Source organism: Megalobrama amblycephala, linkage group LG4 (assembly GCF_018812025.1).
Source record: "Megalobrama amblycephala isolate DHTTF-2021 linkage group LG4, ASM1881202v1, whole genome shotgun sequence".
NCBI classification, from domain to species: domain Eukaryota; kingdom Metazoa; phylum Chordata; class Actinopteri; order Cypriniformes; family Xenocyprididae; genus Megalobrama; species Megalobrama amblycephala.
This window is the reverse complement of record NC_063047.1, coordinates 10,965,200-10,986,196: the sequence shown is the minus strand read 5'-3', so window position 1 is coordinate 10,986,196 and position 20,997 is coordinate 10,965,200. Positions and strand designations below refer to the sequence as shown.

Below are 20,997 nucleotides of genomic sequence, written 5' to 3'. Positions count from 1 at the left end.
CGCATTTGCGCGAGCAATTCTTGAGTTCACGCTTCGAGCACAGTAGGCTATAGCCTAACGGCTGATTGGAGCTTTACTGATATAGCCTGACAACATCTCATCTGACCACAGTTCACTGTTGTTCAGCTGAAGCTACCTTTTCCGCGCTCGTTTGACTTGCGGCTGGCGCTGAGGCGAAGGTGGAATGCGCGTCTGAAAAGTGTCCCGTTTGTTGTGGTCGTAAAGAGACATTTCTTTGTAAACGCAGCGTTTTACTTCGCGATGTTTTAAAAAATATTTTTATTTTTGGTATTTTTTATGCTCAGTTGGTGGTTTGTGGAGTAGCATCACCTGGGGGGATTAGACTGAATTAGAGACGGTAAAAGTGAGTGGGTCTGATATCATTGGTCTTAAAAAGTGGGTGGGTCTTGTCCCACCCACATACAATGGTTCCGACGCCCATGTGAGCATGCATGCATATTTTAAGTTCATGAAGCATTTCAAAATACCTGGATATCCGCATGATTTGTTCTAAGATGAAAAACAGTTTTGCTTCATGTGGTTGTAGTTTTATTATTATTATTATTATTATTATTATTATTCAATCCAATCTGCTGTGTTGTATGTTTTCAGTATTGAAAGCAGTCTTTTCAAATGATCGTAACATATAATAGATGTAAGTTAGTAGACTGATGTAGGTGCTTTGCATAGCTCATACCAGAGTATCACTATATCAATCAGAAACTGATCTTGAATCAGCACTCAACACCAAATACTTTCTCTCAAGAGAGGCCTGATCTCAATACTTGTTCTGTGCTTCAATATGCCATTTTAATTAAAGAACTTAATTGCAAAGTTCTTCATTTTCACATACATGCCTTTTGTAAGACCCACCAGGACATTCACCTCAGAAATAGCTGCCTGTGAACTGGTTTGTGGCTTAATTTTGTCCCATGAACTTTGGTTTGTTTACTGTGAAAATTATCATCTATCCTCTGACACAAATAAACAGTTTTATTATTCACAGTGTCTCTGGTGAATTCCCTGTCTCATGCAACTACACAAGTAACCACAGGCTGAAATATTTCCAAAGGTCCAGATCAACACAAGCCTGTCTCTAAGGATTAAATTGATCAAAAGTTACAGTAAAGACTTTTACATTGTTACAAAAGATTTCTATTTCAAATAAATGTGATTCTTTTGAACTTTTTATTCATCAGGGGGTCCTGAAAAGAGTGTCATGGTTTCCACAAAAACAGTCCGTTTTAATTATGTCACTTGAGCACCAAATCAGCATATAAGAATGACTTCTGAAGAATCATGTGACACTGAAGACTGGGTAATGGCTGCTGAAAATTCAGATTATTAAAAGAGAAAACAATAATCTTACCACCCCCGAACTTTTAAACAGTTATGTATAAACAATCAGTGAGAGGGAAACCAGATGAAAATCATCTATTTATGTTACTATAAAACAGAGTCATTTAAACAGTTTCCAATTGTTTAATTCTCTGGAACTGAACACACAACAGCACACACAAATGTACCACTACAGAAGCCACAATAATCTACCCACACACCCATGCACACTCCAACTCACAGACACTCACACAAACTCACTCACATGAATATGATAAACAGTCAAAGGAACAAACACAGAGCAGAAATCACATTCGTGAGACAAAACAAGATTCAAATAAATAAGGGAAGCCTCAGTGATCCCTTTCTGACTTCCATTGTTCCCATTATTGTATAACACATTTCTATTGGTCACAGAGAAAAAGGGAGATGGGAATAAACACTGTGCTCCCCGTGCTCCAAACACATGCAACAAGGACTCAAGGGATAGGTGGTGAGAAAAAGAGAAGATGAATTTTGTTTTTGTGCTTCAAGTGGTGGGTCTCAGCACAGAGAGATCACAGAGGCATTTGCATGAGATGCTAAAATACAATCTTCAGTTCAAACACCAAGTAAGAGTTGTAGCTATAGAGTGAGAACACTCTCCTTTTATGCTTTTTAAAGACCATATTCAGATCAGCGATGGCTACTGGCTCTGACTTTCATTCGTTGAGATCAGCTGAACAGCTTTAGTGTATATCAAGACGAGAGGTACACATGCACAAGGGAGCACTGGGAAATGCAATGCACAGCACAGGGGAGGAGAGAGGTGGGAGACATGTGAGGTCAAAGGTTGCTTTTAGTCCTCGAGAGTGCGGAATGAATTCTGCATGTCTTCCAGCAGTTGAGCGTACTCGGCTTTGATCTTTGCTTCACCCTCTTTGACTGGATCCTGCAAAACACACACACATATGCCATTATATGAAATTGGTCAATGTAAATTTAAGCTTATATATATATTTTTACAATTATATAATTTATAAATATTATAATGCATATGTATGGACTATTTTAATAATATAAATTATAATACATTTTTCAATCACTATATAAAATCATGTCCATGTATAGGGTAAAAAGTGAATATGACCTAAGCTAGATTAAATGCAGGTTTAGATGTAGTGAAAATTGACACTGTACCACGCAATATTTGTTTTATCTGGGAGAACACAAAATATTTAAATATTCAATATTTTAATGTTAATTAGGTTGCATATTGTTGGGTCTAAGAGGTTCCATACCTCCATTTTTAATACTATATTTTTATACACGTGTAAAAAAATAAAAATCTACATTTTATTTTTCACAAAATTTATGGCATTTTTGTCCAAAACAGGATCAGGATGGGACACAGAATCAACCATACACCCTTATTTAATAATACTAAAATAATGCTGGTTTATATACTATTATAGTATTTATTATAGTATTTATTATATATATATATATATATATATATATATATATATATATATATATATATATATATATATATATATATATATAGATATAGATATATATATATATAGAGAGAGAGAGAGAGAGAGAGAGAGAGAGAGAGAGAGAGAGAGAGCTTACATTTAAATTTGTTGATTTGGTCAATTCAAGTTTTTGCATGCATTTTATATTTCTATTTAACTTTAATTCAGATTTAGTTTGTACTTATTTCAGTTATGTCTCAATGCAATTTTTCAATTACTGAAATATTTAAATGGTTTTAGTCTCAATTAACAATAGCTCTGAATTAAACTGAGCAAATTGAAATTGATCATTTACTACATTCTCAAAGAGAATGCTATGGTCTATGATCTTTACATCTACAAATCCCAACATCAATACTTGAGTAACAGTACCTTAAACTTCATGGAGCTGATCCGATAAAGAATTTCTCCCATGTGTTCACGGATCTGCGCCCAGGTGATTTTGTTATCGCTCTGTGCTGTGGTTTCGACAGCATGCCGGGCCAAGTCATAAAAAGCTATCATATTGGACAGGATCCCCACTGTCTTATAGAAGGGACAGAACCTAGATGAGAGAGAGACAGGGAAATAATGTAGGAAATAATTAACACATAATGACAAACATGCTACTAGAACAATGAGACATCAAAAAAACAGTGGCTGTGGGAATGTCACATTCTTTATTGTACAGATAATGACTTTACCTGTCATAGGGAGTGTAGCCGTTCTGCTGCAGGAAGTCATCTTTAATGAGTTTGGCCACCTCCAGAGTGATTTTATCTGTCTCAGCCAGAGATGCCTATGGGTAAGGAAACAAAATAAACCCAGGAACACATTCAGAATCAGTACAAAAACATTGTATAACATGTTAAAATGCAAAATAAAACAACACTAGAAATATGCTCAAAGCCGAATACCTTATTCTGAAAGGCACGGATACTGGCTTCAAAACGAATAACAAATTCTACCAAATAATATGAAAAAATATTCAACAGACAGTCACTCCCGGTGTTTGCTGGATAATAGGTGAGCCAGGGGATAGCACAGCACTATGTTATACATAAACCTCTAAAATCCCTACGCAATAATGAGTGTGTAAAGTGAATGAGTGGAAACTTTATGACTGAAATGAGCAGAGTGCAATCACAAATCAAACTGCTGCGTTGCCATGCAAATCTCAGAAATCAGGGCTTTGACAAGAGTGATATCAACTAAGATACGGCATCATACACATTTTCTACTACTTGATATGTTTAAATAAATGTTTTAACGCTTGTACAATGTTATATTTTTTCTCTATCTCACTCTCTACCGGAGACTGCAAGCATTTATGTATTCTTTATCATTTGTTCAGATTTGCATAGTAAAAGTTGTTTCAGCAACTTTCAACTTCCATGTTCTCTAATCAGCTATTTTATATAGAGTCCAACAACTCCTCTTATTTGAGGTTGTGGATGTCCTGACATAACCCTGTACACTTAGTTCCTCTGGAAATGAAAAAAGGTCCTTTTATTTAACATTTTATTATTATTGTTTAAATTAGACTATTTTTTAAATACATTTTATAATTATAATAAAGCCCTGCCCACTTCCGGATTTATCCGAATACAGACACAGGTACAAATAATTTTGTGATTATTACACATACAGATATTGTCTCCGCTGCACACTCCTAAACAACGGTATGCTTTAGTAACACTGTTTGACAAACAATGTATAAGACATAAACAAACCTTGCCAACAAGTTGCACAATCTCAGCCAGGTCCTCCTCCTCCTGCAGAATCTCTTTGGCTTTGGTACGCAGTGGCACAAACTCTGCGAAGTGTTTGTCATAGTACTCATCCAGCGCTCGTGTATATTTACTGTAACTGATAAGCCAGTTAACAGAGGGGAAGTGTTTCCTCTGGGCAAGTTTCTTATCTAGACCCCAGAATACCTGAGAAAAACGGTTCAAATAAGGGGGAAAAAAGAGAATTATGAAATATTCTACTACTGCTTTATTTAAAAGAGTTAAATGAATATATATATATATATATATATATTCACCCACCTGCACAATACCAAGAGTGGCAGAAGTCACAGGATCTGAGAAGTCACCACCAGGGGGAGACACACTGTAGGGAAACATTCATTTCAAAAGGATCACAAAATGAGTGGAAAGAACAGAAACATCTACAGTTATAAATACATGTTATATTTTTATAAACATCAAAGTCAGTAGAAACTTGTCATCAAATATAGGGAAAATTCCAAACAGAAGGTACTCCCTTTGAAGGGCAGAGACCTTGAAGTGGGGAATTTGGAGGGAGCGAAGGGAGTAATGAAAAGACAACGTAATTTGTTCATTATCTTCACCTGGGATGTTCCCATGACAATGCAGTACGTGTCCATCAGCTGATTAGCTGTTCTTACAACAGAAATTTGTTTAGCATATGTTAACATAACTGTTGCAAATAAAGATACATTTTTATATTTTTTATATACACACACACAGTATCTCACAGAAGTGAGTACACCCCTCACATTTTTGTAAATATTTTATTATATCTTTCCATGTGACAACACTGAAGAAATGACACTTTGCTACAATGTAAAGTAGTGAGTGTACAGCTTGTATAACAGTGTAAATTTGCTGTCCCCTCAAAATAACTCAACACACAGCCATTAAAGGGTTAGTTCACCCAAAAATGAAAATTCTGTCATTTATTACTCACCCTCATGCCGTTCCACACCTGTAAGACCTTCGTTAAACTTCAGAACACAAATTAAGATATTTTAGTTGAAATCCGATGGCTCCGTGAGGCCTCCATAGGGAGCAATGAAACTTCCTCCCTCAAGATCCATAAAGGTACTAAAAACATATTTAAATCAGTTCATGTGAGTACAGTGGTTCAATATTATTATTATAAAGTGACGAGAATATTTTTGGTGCGCCAAAAAAACAAAACAATGACTTATTTAGTGATGGCCGATTTCAAAACACTGCTTCAGAGTATCGAATCTGCTGTTCGGAGCAAAGTCACGTGATTTCAGCCGTTGGCAGTTTGAGACGCGATCTGAATCATGATTAGATACACCGATTCATCTGTGCTCCGAATCTTCCTGAAGCAGTGTTTTGAAATCGGCCATCACTAAATAAGTCGTTATTTTGTTTTTTTTTGGTGCACCAAAAATATTCTCGTCACTTTATAATATTAATATTGAACCACTGTACTCACATGAACTGATTTAAATTTGTTTTTAGTACCTTTTTTGGATCTTGAGAGAGGAAGTGTCATTGCTCCCTATGGAGGCCTCACGGACCCATCGGATTTTAAAATAAAATATCTTAATTTGTGTTCTGAAGTTTAACGAAGGTCTTACGGGTGTGGAACGGCATGAGGGGGAGTAATAAATGACAGAATTTTCATTTTTGGGTGAACTAATCCTTTAATGTCTAAACTGCTGGCCACAAAAGTGAGTACACCCATAAGTGAAAATGTCCAAATTGGGCCCAATTAGCCATTTTCTCTCCCCAGTGTCATGTGACTCGTTAGTATTACAAGGTCTCAGGTGTGAATGGGGAGCAGGTGTGTTAAATTTGGTGTTATCGCTCTCACTCTCTCATACTGGACACTGGAAGTTCAACATGGCACCTCATGGCAAAGAACTCTCTGAGGATCTGAAAAAAAGAATTGTTGCTCTACATAAAGATGGCGTAGGCAATAAGAATATTGCCAAGACCCTGTGTTAAATATGTGTTATATATGTGTTTGAGTGCATTTCTCTGTTCTCAACTTTAAAACTTGCCATCTCATCTTTGGACACTGCAAAGAAACACATTTCTTACCTATGAAACTTATTTAAACATAACATGACAAAAATGTCTGAAACAAAACAACTTTAATTGCTCTGTTTGTAAGTTAACTCTAACTCTCCCACCATCTAGCTTTAAAATGAATCACGAGTATTCGCTGGGTCACATGACTATAAATGATAAAATTACTTCCTTGAAGTGACCATCGCATGTACCCTTCGCTAATAGCCTTTTGGAAGGTCCCTTCGTGAAGGGATTCAGTTGTTCACTTTCTTTTGGAACACCCCTACAAATGGCATCCCCTTCTCGAAGTGCCCTTCAAGGGCACAAAAATGCCGTTTGGAATTTGCCCATTTACTATAATATCTGTTATTTGAATGTACTTACGCTCCCACAATGCTGACACTGCCCTCTCTCTCTGGGTTACCCAGGCACTTCACTCGACCTGCTCTCTCATAGAATGATGCGAGACGGGCTCCAAGGTATGCAGGATACCCACTATCTGTGGGAGGAAAACAGGAAGGTTTGATTAACCAAGAAAAATTATATGCTATCAAAGTTTGGTCTGGACAAGGCTGCACAATTTGGCCAAAAACCATGTTGTGAATGTGGTACAAACAACCAGCATTTGGAGGAATGCCTCCAATGTTTTAGATATGTTTTACACACATTTTTTCTGCCAATACAAAGCATCATTTTAAAGTATGCAGTACATGCAGACATTATTTTTTTATTTATTTTTTTGACGTGCACATGAAAACTTGTCTGGAGTTTTACATCATCAACCCACACACGTTCGGTGACTGTGTGCTGCATTACACACGGGACTGAAATGGTGGCTAACAAAGACATCTAGCGTTAATATTGATCACGGCTTGTCTTGAAAAACTAAGACAAATTGACGTTTGTCGTAGGATAAGTCACACTGCAGGACTGTGCGCCAAATCTTCTGACACTGACACAATTTCGTCGGAGTAAAAATCTGATCGCAACGGTCATTAATCGGCTGTCTGTGAACATGTCAAACTAGCGATCAAAGGCTACAGATTTTAGCCTAGGATTACAGGAATCTTTTAGGATTCTCAAAATTGGCCTCAGACGACCAAATCGTAGCCTAAATCGCACAGTGTGCACCCGGCTTAAAGGGATACGCCACCGTTTTTTCATATTAAACTATGTTATTCCCTTAACTAAGACGAGTTGATACATACCTCTCTCGTCTCAGTGCGTGCACTAAATCGCTCTGTCTTGCGGCGAAACTTTGTTAGCACTTAGCTTAGCCCAGTTCATTCAATAGGGGCCAAGCAGAGAAGCTACCAAACACCTCCACGTTTTCCCTATTTAAATACAGTTACTCGAGTAGTGTAACTCGACCTAGGACGGTGACACAAAACAAAACGTTGCGCTTTTCTAAGCGTGTAAAATGGATAACTATATTGTATGGCGGAATACCATAGCAAGTGCTTTGACTTGGCGCAGTAATATCTTCACTCGTGAAAAGTCCTCTCACCGGCCCCCGCTCCCTCTCATTTCCGTCAATAGAACCAATGTGACTTGCACCAGTAGTAATACTTTGAGCAGAGTTGACGAAGTATCAGGTTGTAGGAAGATAGTTTGTGGACAATCATGGTTATAACGTGCATCGTAAAGGGTTGTGATAACAAGGAGAAGGTATATAGTGCCGTCATGTTTCACAGAATTCCAACTCACCACATACAGCGGAGAGCTTGGTTAGCTGCTTTGAACAAGAATCCAAAAACACCGTTGCTGTTCGCAACAGTCACACTTGCACCACCAATTGCTGTTTGCCCGTGTTCTTTCGCCGGCTCCGGTCTGTTCTGGTTCGTATCTTTTTTCCCTCTCACGGTCCATAAGAGCTAATTCCTCCTCCGTGTACTCTGGTTCAAACAGATATGGCTCTGGGTCCGCTACAAACAAGTCATAATCATCTACAAAGTCCGCCATTGCAAATGATATCTTGCAGTTTGCTAATAGCACAGGTGGTAAAAGTCACGTTGGTTCTATTGACGGAAATGAGAGGGAGGAGGAGAGGGAGCGGGGGCCGGTGAGAGGACTTTTCACGAGTGAAGATATTACTGCGCCAAGTCAAAGTGCTCCCGAGCACTTGCTATGGTATTCCACCATACAATATAGTTATCCATTTCACACGCTTAGAAAAGCGCAACGTTTTGTTTTGTGTCACAGTCCTAGGTCGAGTTACACTACTCGAGTAACTGTATTTAAATAGGGAAAACGTGGAGGTGTTTGGTAGCTTCTCTGCTTGGCCCCTATTGAATGAACTGGGCTAAGCTAAGTGCTAACAAAGTTTCGCCGCAAGACAGAGCGATTTAGTGCACGCACTGAGACGAGAGAGGTATGTATCAACTCGTCTTAGTTAAGGGAATAACATAGTTTAATATGAAAAAACGGTGGAGTATCCCTTTAAGGCATTAATATGTGCTTTATAAGTACTAATAAACAGCCAAAATCCTGGTAATATGCTTGCTAATAAGCAACTAGTTAATAGTGAGAATTGGACCCTATAATAAAGTGTTACCAAAACAGTAATACTGTGAAATACTATTACAATTTACAAGAAGTGTTTTTTTTTTAATAATATATTTTAAAATGTAAAGCTGGCAAAGCTGAATTTACAGCAGCCATTACTTCAGTCTTCAGTGTCATTCTAATATGGTAATAGGGGACTCAAGAAACACTTCATTTATTAACACTGAAAACAGCTGTCCTGCTTAATATTTTAGTGGAAACCATATAATTAATAGAAAGGTTTTTTTTTTTTTTTTTTTAAATAGCATTTATTTAAAATAGAAATTGTTGTTACATTCTAAATGTATGTTCTGTCACTTTTCACATCAATTTAATGCATTCTTGAAAACAATTTTTGTTATATATATATATATATATATATATATATATATAACATACACAGAAATTTGCAATGGACACAAAACAGGGATTGTTGAGCCATACATACCAGCAGGCATCTCAGCCAACCGTCCGGAGATCTCCCTAAGAGCCTCAGCCCATCGAGAGGTGGAGTCAGCCATCATACTGACATTATAGCCCATGTCTCTGAAGTACTCAGACAATGTAATACCTGTTGACACACAAGCATACCATCTATGAATATAAATTCATCCACACACAAACTAACTATACTTTCTCTTACAGGTTTTGTTCCATCTAATTTTATTATTAATAGTCGGTTTTTATAAAACCTGCTTCACTGGCATTACAGCACACTTTACTTTGTACAGATGGCTCTTGTGTTTACCAGTGTAGATGGAGGCTTCTCTGGCAGCCACAGGCATGTTTGAGGTGTTGGCCACCAATGCTGTTCTCTTCATAATGCTCTCCACCTTCCCATCCACCTCCATGGTCAGCTATTGAACAAAATTACTGTCAATCATCTAAACCAGATTCATCTAAACCACACAACAGGGTCACATGAACCTTTTCCAGGTATGAATTTCACATCACATTCATAAACATAGAATTAAGCAAAGTGACCAAGTATGCTGTCATTATACCCATGCCATACCAACCTCTGGAAAGTCTCTTAATACTTCAGACATCTCGTTTCCACGCTCTCCGCAACCAACGTAAATGATGACATCACTGTTGGAGTATTTGGAGAGAGACTGAGAGATGACGGTCTTACCGCAGCCAAAGGCTCCTGGAATGGCTGTGGTTCCTCCTTGGACACAACTGCAAAAAGGCAGAAATTAGGACTGCACCGTAATGGTTAAACTGATAATCTGATTGTGTCATTCGAGAAATTACTTTGTACATTACTGTGCACTACCGTTCAAAAGTTTGGGGTCCGTAAGATATTATTTTTATTATTTTTATAAAACCTGCTTCACAGCGGCATTTAATAGACAGAGCCGTAGTTCACTGACAAGCTAAGCAATATCGCGTACATTATCGAAGGCGATTCATCTGCGATAATGAACACGATATTGCGTGGCATGTCAGTGATCTACGGCTCTGTCTATTAAATGCCGCTCCATTTGAAAGCAGGTGATGGCGATTTAGCGGTAATCAGGGAACCGGCTTTACTGACGAAATGCGCGTGACAATCGCATGCGATATATCGCCCAGCCCTATTATGAAGCGACGAGAATACTTTTTGTGCCCCAAAACAAAAATAACAACTTTATTTCATTAATCTCTTCTCTTCAATGTTAGTCTCCTACGCAGCTGACACAGTGAACGCAGCGCAGCGCTTCTGTGTTTACGTCAGAACACCGACTCTGTATTGGCTTCATAACATCAAGGCTGAACAAGTGTAGTCATGTTGACTATTTTAATGATGTCTTTACTTTTCTGGACCACAAGAGGTGCAATTACGTTGCAGCCTATGTGTGTGAGTAAAGACAGAAATTTCATTTTTGAGTGAACTACCCCTTTAAGAGAAACGCTCTGATTGGAGGATTTAAACTCCACAAACATGAAGGCTTGTGGAGGCTTGTTACCAATGGAAGATAACGGAAATGACAATTGGAAAAAAAACAAAAAACAATGTTTTCAGGAAAAATATCCAGAGGACCAATATTCATTTAGACAAGCTAAAATTGTGATAACCATTAAAATAAGATTAATTGTGCAGCCCTAGCAGAAATGTTCAAATAAGAGTCGAGTACACTACAAACTTATAGATAATGAGTGTGAGTTTGAGACTCACGGAAAAAGGGCATCCAGTACTCTTTGTCCAGTCAGCAGGGGGTGGTTGGCAGGGAGCTTCTCAGTAACAGGCCTCACCTGTCGCACAGGCCATACCTGCACCATAGTGAACTTCTCCTTTACTCCTTCAAACTCCAGTTCCAGCACCACATCCTGACACACACACACACACACACACACACACACACACACACAAACACAATGAAAAGGGAAGTTCCAGAATTTACTACGATTAGGTTTCTTCCTCATCTTACCTACACATCTTGAGGAGTTTTTCTAACTTTTGCCTTTGTAAGATGCTATACAAATAAGTCTGAATTGACATGAATGACTCTCACATGCATGTCTATAAATGTGTGATAGTATTTAAGGACATGTGAGGATGATTGTAAGTGTGACTCACAGAAACGTCATAATTTCCTTGCGGAGCGAGGTAGGTGACTGTTCCCCTGCTGCGGGGGGGCAGCATGATCTTGTGCTTGATGAGGGAGTTCTCATACACCAATCCATAGATATCACCCCCTGTAATGTGACTTCCAACCTGAAAAACCAGTGAGAGAGTCCAATTCATGTAAAACTGTAGTACATCATTTCAATATAATATACAAATAATATACAAATTAACGGATTAAAAGGACTTTGATTTTGATTGCAAGTACCACAATATGTGCAAAAGTGCAAAATTAATAGTGCCATAAAGTTGTTGCCTTTTGGTGAATTTTTCTGTTTTGTAGACCAAATACGCCATTTAGCTTATGTTTTTTGTGTATGACCAAGGAGTTTTTGCATGTGGGTGGTTAAAATTTTACAAAATATTAATGTATCAACACAAAAAAAATGAGATTTAGCATTTAATGAGATATGAGAATACTATATGGCCAAAAATGATACGTGCTGTGCTTCCAAGCACAGAGATAAGATGTGGTTCAGCCTTGTGGTGTCTTTAAATTAATCTGTTTCTAAAAGCTACAGAAGATTTATAATATTGTTAAAGGGGTAGATCACCCAAAAATGAAAATATTATCATCATTTACTCAAGCAAAGTCTTATTTGTTTGGAACGACATGAGGGTGAGTAAATGATGACAGAACTGAACCGTCCCTTTAATATTCTGGAATAGCAACAGTAAAGGCATTAATAATGTACGCCCTTGCTTCATTTCATAATTAAAAACAAAATAAATGGGTCTGAAGACATTGCAGTAAATATTACAGTGAAACGAAAAGTAAAATTTTGTTAGAAATGATAATAATTTTTTTTTTTTAATTGTTAGGGGTTGGATTTTTCCCATGAAACACAAACAGTGGTCTCAAAAAGTAAATTCCACTGTTTTCCATACATGAAAATGTAGGGTGATCACTGGCGGTCGAGTTAATTTTCAGATTATATAAAAATGAACCCAGCTCCCATGCATATTATAAAACTATACCACTAGACTATCACGACTCACAGTCTTAGGAAAAAGTGCAGAACTGTCACTGGTGCCCCCTCAAGCATGATGCCCCTTTATACAGAGAAAGACACACACAGTTCCTTACCCTCAGGTTCTGAAAAGGAGAAAATTCCCACTTTAGGTCCCTGTTTAAAGCTCCAATGTTAACCCCTCTGGGGATGTAGATGCTCTTCGTGAGGTCATTGATGTCTTTCAGGGGACGCTGAATACCATCAAAGATGGAGCCCATGATTCCGGGCCCCAGCTCCACAGAGAGGGGCTTTCCAGTACGGAGCACAGGATCTCCGACAGAAACTCCAGCTGTAGATAGCTCAGGAAAACATATAGACAAATCCAACAGAACATACAAACACACAAAAACATACCGCGGCAGGGAATGGTAATTTGCCATTTACCACAGTACTGAATGATCATCATATTTACATTATACTGCAATATACTTTAAATTGCTGAACCGTAGTATTACTTCTGTTCTGTGCATACTATAGTATGTTCTGGTACTTTATTTTGATAACAAAATATACTTTCCATGATTGGGAGTATTTGTTTTGGTGCAAATGTAGAAAAAGTTTGTTTTGTTTTTCAATACCATGCCAGCTTCTTCAGCTATTTTCATGGCAAAAACCATACTTGAGTTATTAAAACTTGATATTAAAACTTGATTCTTGATAAAACCATACTTGAGTTAGAAAATCTAAATAGGACTAATTTTTTTTAAGTAAGTAAATCACTGATGAATGTTAAAGGATACAGGTCTCCTCGTACACCTGGATGGTTGCCATATCTCCCTCCAATCGGATAATCTCTCCCACCAGCTCACAGTGACCAACACGCACCAGTTCATACATAGCCGCACCTGCCATGCTAGAGGCCGTCACCACTGCAGTGAACAGACACACAGACTGTAACCTGTCCATCACATGACTGATCTTCAACTATTTGTGACACAAAGCCAAAACACACTGCTTGTGAGATAAACTTTGTTCTGTGTTTTCATTTTGTGACAAAGCGACAACTATTTATTTGGACATTGAGGACATGATACAACATTGATAACATTTTTACCTGGGCCTGAAACTCCATGCACATATCCAAACTGACCCTCACGGTCCTCATCTTGGATCTTAGGCAGTTTGGAAAAATCCATCCTGTGTGTTGGGAAACCTAAAAGTGGAAGTGGAAGACAGTAAGAGTCATTCAATATGCATCAATGTCTTTCAGACACATGCCAAACCTAAAATCAACGTTGCCAAGACGTGTTTCAATCTTCATTTTTCATAAATTCCATAGAACCACAAGGTCTCCTGCATTGCTCCAGTTCAAAGCAATATACTTTAAAGCAAATGTGAGTTTCAATCTTATTTGTATAATAAATACTGCAATTACCACTGACAAATGTAAAGACTTCCTTGATGTCAACATAGCAAAATAGTTATACTACCAGAAACACTATGGCCGACCGGTATTTATTTAGATTAACACTATATTCCTGTTGTAACAGATGAGTATCAAATGAAAATGTTATGAATTTGACTGCTGTACTAAACGCACCACAGCTAAACAAACAAACAAATAAATAAATAAACGCCTTCACACGACCACAACTATTGAATTACGAGATCTAGAAGACTGTCGTAAGGAACCATTGAATGTCAGGTGACAGATGGTTGCTAGTAAAGCCTCTGATCAGCAAATGAGCAGATTTTACCAGAACAGAAAATGAGATACGGCCAAACCGATTGGTCTGACAGCAATAAAAACAGCTGTATATATAACGAAAAAATTAGTCTTACTGTATTAGCATGAAATGAACGACAATCCTTGTGATATCCTACCAAGCAGTGGAGGGAGAAAAAAATTGTCACGACATAGGTCAGCTGACTACCAGGATTAAGGAAGTACACAGGGCAAAAGAAAGTGCACCATTATGGCTCCCCTAGTGGAGATTTTACATGGAAAGGGATAGCGCGAATGATCCAACATGGCGCCTGTAGAACCACAGCTTCCCCATTTCCTGTGTTCATTCATAGTAAGGACACAAGGACGTAACTGCAACCAGCCATGCATGATATGTTCACATTTTCAAAATCTGGGCACCGAGTATTCCACTAATGTGTAGAATTAAACACTGCGTTTAGTATTTATTCAGATTTTGGGTTATCTTTGACGAACTTCGTGCATATTCATTACGTTCTCATCAATATGCATGACGCAAAAAGTCTGGCGCTCTTTGCGTGGTTGCGTCACAGGGTGATTCCTGTAGAGACCGCGCGTAACCCAGACGTTCAAGACTTTGTTGAATGCAGTTGCAAAAAGCTAGTTTCTGATTTTTCGATATTCGGAAATCAAACGCAGGCTTGATATTTTTTTTTCTTGTTTGCTTCGCGTGTGTGGATACAATCAAGGATTCATCAGTTTTTAAATCTAAAGCCACCAGCTTCGATTCGCTGGTTATCAACGAGGACTGACCGACGACATATCACCATCATCATCATCATCATCATCGATAAATGAGGTCTGGGCGAAATAATACACAGTTCAGCTTTATATTTTCTGAACCGTGATCTGATCTTCGGAAGAAAAAGAAAAAAACTGGTCATTTGCTAAGTTTTACCGTTGTGGTCACAAGACCGCTCCGAGCATATGGCAAATCCTTCGGTTGTGCGGTAGCTCATTGGTTGTCTGTTAAATCCAAAAGCAACTGGATAGAATAATATATATTTTGGAAGACATTTCGCGACTCAAAGTGACTCCATAAGGTCATTAGCTGGCAATCAAAGAGCCAACCGTAAGAAGAACCCAACTTTGTGGTACCACCCCACCATGTTGGGTATTATGGATCATCACCAAGGTAAATACGTGCTTTTCTTATTGTCTTATAAAAATGTATCTTCTCGTTTTATTTTAGTATCTCACTCCAGTACTTAAAGTTTTACACGAGCCTCGTGTAACACACCCATTTAACAAAGAGCTCCTGAATGGATTAACTACTCATGCTAACAGCTAGATATCCTCTTAAGTTAAGTACACGTAACGGGACCTCTATACTATTTCTAGATGCATAACATGCAGTTTTCTAAGCATATTTGAAAAGTTGTGACACCAATTTGCTTCCTTGTTTTGCTGACTAGACAAGGTTTCAGCTGCTCGACTTTAGCTTTTAGCATAAGCAGCTTCTGTTCGGATGTGAAGATGTTTACTCGAGCAAATTAGTCCACAAATATTTGCAACAATGTTTAACGTTTCGAAATCGATTTCTTATGCTTAACGTACATCTGTAGCATTCCAATAATCACGTACGGAAATGGCTCTTAAGTTACTTTAACAGTGTCTAGATAGCACAAGCTAAAGCTAACTTGACAGTTCATTTAACGCTGTAGTTTCAGCGTTTAACATTATCAGGATTTTGCCAGTAACGCAGATGTCTTCTTTTTCTTTTACAGACACCGTCCGGAAATGTAAAACTGAGGCTTTGGTAAGTGCTGTCGCAGTTATGTTCTGTAATGGTTTTAAATGGTTACACAGCCTGGTTACTTATTTATAGCTTAGGCCACATGTGGCCGAACATGGGGGGGGGGGATGGGCTGTGGATAAGATCAGTATCTATCTGTAATCACTGAGCATAATTAGCAAAAATATTTATTAATTTTTTTAAATGATTTGAAATTGGTGACAGACGTGTTGTTATAGTATTATATACCTGTCAAAATGTACAATTATTGGTCATTATTAATGCAGTTTGTCTTTGTTCCAGCCTCCAGAGCGTAGGAAGAGGACCGTCGAGGATTTCAATAAGTTTTGCAGCTTTGTCCTGGCCTATGCTGGGTACATTCCACCTCAAACAGAAGTGAGTTGAATGACATAAAACAGTCAGAAATCAAGGGGTAACTCTGAATATCTTCATGGTAATCACCTGCTATTGCTGCCAAAATGGTCTCTTAACTCCCTGCCAGCCTTTTTTTTTTTCTTTTTTTTTTTCTTCACCAAAATTGAATGGCTGCAGAATATTTTGTTGTATGAATGAACATGCAATATATCAAAAAGAAAGAACAGAGTCTCTACTTTTAAGAAAAAAAATTGTATTCTAGCTTTAAGGATTTTCTTTTATAAACTCTTAAATGTGGGTAAGTTTCATAAAAAAGTAATATTTTAAACAAAAGCTGAGAAAATCTTTTTTTATTTGTTTGTTTTTTTCAAAGACTACAACATGCATAAGCAATGCTTTTATTGCTTGTTTCTGCTCCTTTTTTGCCTGTTTTGATTGGTGAAGCGTTGTCTCTTAAATGACGGAAAATTCTGTCAATGGCGGGGATAGAGTTAAAATACTTAACCCTTATAATGCATTCAGGTCCATTATGCATAAAAGGTCTGAGATGCATTAAAATTTCTTAATGAAAAAAAAAAAAAAAATTACATTTTTTTTCCCTTAGATTTGTTAAAGTAATTTTTTAAGTGATGTAACCATGAAAAAAGTTTTTGCATTCAGGTCCATTTTGACCCAGGAATCAACTGAGACATTACACAAGGCTTTTTTCCTGTTAGATTAGTATCAAAAATACTTCAGTAAAATATATTTAGCCTCTTTTTCATATTACACACTTCTGGGACTAATTTTGTTGATATAAATTAATATGCAAGCCTATTGATGAACTACTGCGGTATGAAAAATTGATCATTTTATTCATTTGAAAGTTTATGCAAGTAAAATTAAGTTTTGTTGAAAAAATTAATGTAGGTTTCATAGATTTGAGCAGTCATAAGTTATATGTTCAGAGGAATTTAAAGGGTTAGTTCACCCAAAAATGAAAATTCTGTCATTTATTACTCACCCTCATGCCGTTCCACACCCGTAAGACGTTTGTTAATCTTCAGAACCCAAATTAAGATATTTTAGTTGAAATCCGATATCTCCTTGAGGCCTCCATAGGGAGCAATGACACTTCCTCTCTCAAGATCCATTAATGTACTAAAAACATATTTAAATCGGTTCATGTGAGTACAGTGGTTCAATATTAATATTATAAAGTGATGAGAATTTTTGGTGTGCCAAAAAAACCCAAAATAACTTATTTAGTGATGGCTGATTTCAAAACACTGCTTTAGGAAGCATCGGAACACAAATGAATCAGTGTATCTAATCATGATTCAAATCGCGTGATTCATTTATGCTCCGATGCTTCGTGAAGCAGTGTTTTGAAATCGGCCATCACTATTTAAGTCGTTATTTCGTTTTTTTTGGCGCACCAAAAATATTCTCGTCGCTTTATATTAATATTGATCCACTGTACTCACATGAACCGATTTAAATATGTTTTTAGTACCTTTTTGGATCTCGAGAGAGGAAATGTCATTGCTCCCTATGCAGGCCTCACGGAGCCATCGGATTTCAACTAAAATATCTTAATTTGTGTTCTGAAGATTAACAAAGGTCTTACGGGTGTGGAACGGCATGAGGGTAAGTGGTAAATGACAGAATTTTCATTTTTGGGTGAACTAACCCTTTAATTAAATTCATTAATTTCAGTGGAGCTGATACTGCTAATTTATCAGACTATTTGTTCTTATGAATTTCATATAATGATTTATTCAAATAAATATTTTTCATGCATATTTGAAAATATTTTTCCTGCATCACAGTGGTTTTTCTGTAATTCTTGTAAAATGTGAAATTTTAAAGAATTTCTCAATTTTATTAAAAAAAAAGAAAATATTGTAAGAACATGTCAGCATTCAAAACTTTGACATTTTTGTACTTTTAAGTAATTTTTTCAGTTGAAAAAAATATTAAGTTTTGACTTTTATAAGCTTGCACTCCACCATGCGATGCAAAATTTTATGCAGATTTTGAATGCATTATAAGAGTACAATATTTTTGTTAAATTGTGCTGATGTGTGTTTCCAGGAGAGTTCATGGTCTCCGTCTTCATCTCCATGTACACATGAGCTTTCTGAGCTCTCTGGTGAAGGGTCCGTGAAGGATAGCTGGACTGATGCTCAATCCGACCTCAGCAACATTCACAACTTGGTCTACAAAGCTGAGACTGACAGCAGCAGCACAGAGTTCAGCCAACTTCAGTCGGACAACTCTTTAGACAAGATGAGACTGAAAGACTCTCTAAACCAGATCCATCTTCATAGTAAAGCTGAGAGGAAGAAGGTGAAGAAACTCGGCCGCTTATCTTTAGAAGGGCCAAGAAAAAGCATGTCTGAGGCAAGAGCACACAAACAATCGAAAGCAGCACTGAAGAAAATGAAGAGATCGATAAAGACTGAGAGGCACTTTACATCAACAAGTCCTTTGAATGAGGGGCTTCGAAAGGAGGAGGGGGTGCTAACAGAACAGGCCATTCACATGCATGAGGCGGGGCTTAAACTGGAGTCCAATCAAGAAACAGACCTGAGCTCTTGCGAAACAGACACACTGGTGACCGATGAGGATATTATGGTGGAGTCTGGTAAGTGTCAGATTAGACTTAGTATGATAATATTGTGCAATTAAAACGTTGGCGAATATATGCATACAAGTGCAGTGTGTGTATATATATATATATATATATATATATATATGTGTGTGTGTGTATTATATGTAAATATAATCAGCTATAACACATTTATGTCATAGATGTTTTGCTTTTAAGCTCATTTTGCATGCATGTCTTCTAGTATCTTCATCCTTGAAGAAAACATGTTTGCTTAAGTATTTTTTTTTTTTTTATGGCTGCATCTGATCGTTATCAGTCTTTCAACCATCCGTATTTTGTTCTGTGCACTCTAGGTGATGATTCATGGGATCTGATTACATGTTATTGTGGGAAGCCTTTTGCCGGACGTCCCATGATTGAATGTGACGAGTGCTCCATATGGGTCCATCTCTCCTGTGCTAAGATTAAGAAGTCCAACGTACCTGACATTTTCTACTGCTACAGATGCAGGGACTCTCGGGGTTCCACGGTCAAAAGAGACCTCTGAGAATGGGCGTATGGGTGCAGATCCTGTTTGTGTATTTAAATGGATGAGATGTTCTCATACCTGTCCTTTTTACTTTTCTGATTACTATTAATTAGTTTCTGTTAAATTAAAAAAGTTGATTTATATAACTCCATTTGTTCTCCTTTGTTCTGTGTTGACAGATTGGTCTTGGTTTATGATGTTAAGTGGCTTTCGGGTTTAAGAAGGCTTCCTAAAACTCATGCACTTATTTGCACTACTGTATTTTGATTGTACACAATAAACCTAAAAGTAATATTGGTGGAAAATGTGCACTATGATCATATATTATGTGGATAAATGAATAAACATCTCTCTTGGCCCTCTGGTATTTCAAAGGAAACCGTAGTTAGATAAAATAGATTAAAACAGAAACCTTTGCCTTCCACTATATATAATTTTTTTCTTCCAGTGATGGTTGTTTACATCACAAGAACATGTCTGGGTCATGTCTCGTCAAGAAAGAAATTTTATTTTGCATAAAGGATTTTTTTCATAATTGTGATTATTTATTAGATTTATCCAAATACCATGTACATTTACCCCCATTAAAGCAACGCTACTTCCATGAAAGGTGTTCTAAACCAGTGTTTTTCAGTCTTGCTGCTGGGGGTCCGCCAGCATGTCGCAAAAAAAAAAAACAAAAAAAAAAAAACACACGCCTTGTTTGGGTCAAGGAGCACTAAAGGAAAGATCTGATGAGTGCAATTAGGAGCATTAAATAAGGGATACCTCCAACACAGATCTGTACAACCCAAACACTGTTCAAATCGATGTAATTTTATTTTCAAGGTAATGTTCTATGTAAAGTTTTTCAGTCTTGTGACAAATATTCTCACTTTAGTTGTTACGGGAAGTTCTCAGATTAACCTTTGACCGTTGTAAAGCAGATTTCAACATATTTAGCCAGTTTTATTGCTTGATTGTTTGTGTATTCATTTGCAGTTGAAGATTTTAGTTGCCATTTTCAACTTTAATCAAAAACAATGGTAGAATTGTTCAGTTTTTGATTTTAAGACTGAAACAATTTTGTAATTTTTCTTATTTTGTTTGTGTGTCCTGCTCATCCCAGTGTATATAGTACATGTATGTACAGGTGTATATGTTTGAAAGATGAGGAAATGCTATATTTTTTCTGACCATTTACAGCAGTAAATTCTGAAAATAAATGTTCTTTTAAAGGCAAATTGATGTTAATTTGCACTGATTTGTTTGC

General features: G+C 37.2%; 2 protein-coding genes across 2 annotated transcripts; one reads left to right on the top strand and one right to left on the bottom strand.

Annotated features, from left to right (window-relative positions):
- Positions 1 to 1,466: 1,466 nt before the first annotated feature.
- Positions 1,467 to 14,740, bottom strand: atp6v1aa (ATPase H+ transporting V1 subunit Aa). The gene is made up of 15 exons (XM_048187453.1): positions 14,588 to 14,740; positions 13,860 to 13,958; positions 13,546 to 13,674; positions 12,880 to 13,094; positions 11,745 to 11,882; positions 11,343 to 11,494; positions 10,201 to 10,363; positions 9,930 to 10,038; positions 9,630 to 9,752; positions 7,022 to 7,136; positions 4,889 to 4,952; positions 4,571 to 4,774; positions 3,542 to 3,636; positions 3,231 to 3,402; positions 1,467 to 2,269 (listed from the first exon to the last, which is right to left on the bottom strand). Exons 2-15 carry the CDS (start codon positions 13,939 to 13,941, stop codon positions 2,177 to 2,179), a joined length of 1,854 nt encoding a protein of 617 aa, XP_048043410.1. The 5' UTR covers positions 13,942 to 13,958; positions 14,588 to 14,740; the 3' UTR covers positions 1,467 to 2,176.
- Positions 14,741 to 15,023: 283 nt separating this feature from the next.
- phf23a (PHD finger protein 23a) lies at positions 15,024 to 20,968 on the top strand. The gene is made up of 5 exons (XM_048187467.1): positions 15,024 to 15,645; positions 16,238 to 16,269; positions 16,549 to 16,641; positions 18,697 to 19,249; positions 19,570 to 20,968. Exons 1-5 carry the CDS (start codon positions 15,618 to 15,620, stop codon positions 19,761 to 19,763), a joined length of 900 nt encoding a protein of 299 aa, XP_048043424.1. The 5' UTR covers positions 15,024 to 15,617; the 3' UTR covers positions 19,764 to 20,968.
- The last annotated feature ends 29 nt before the right edge of the window (positions 20,969 to 20,997 follow it).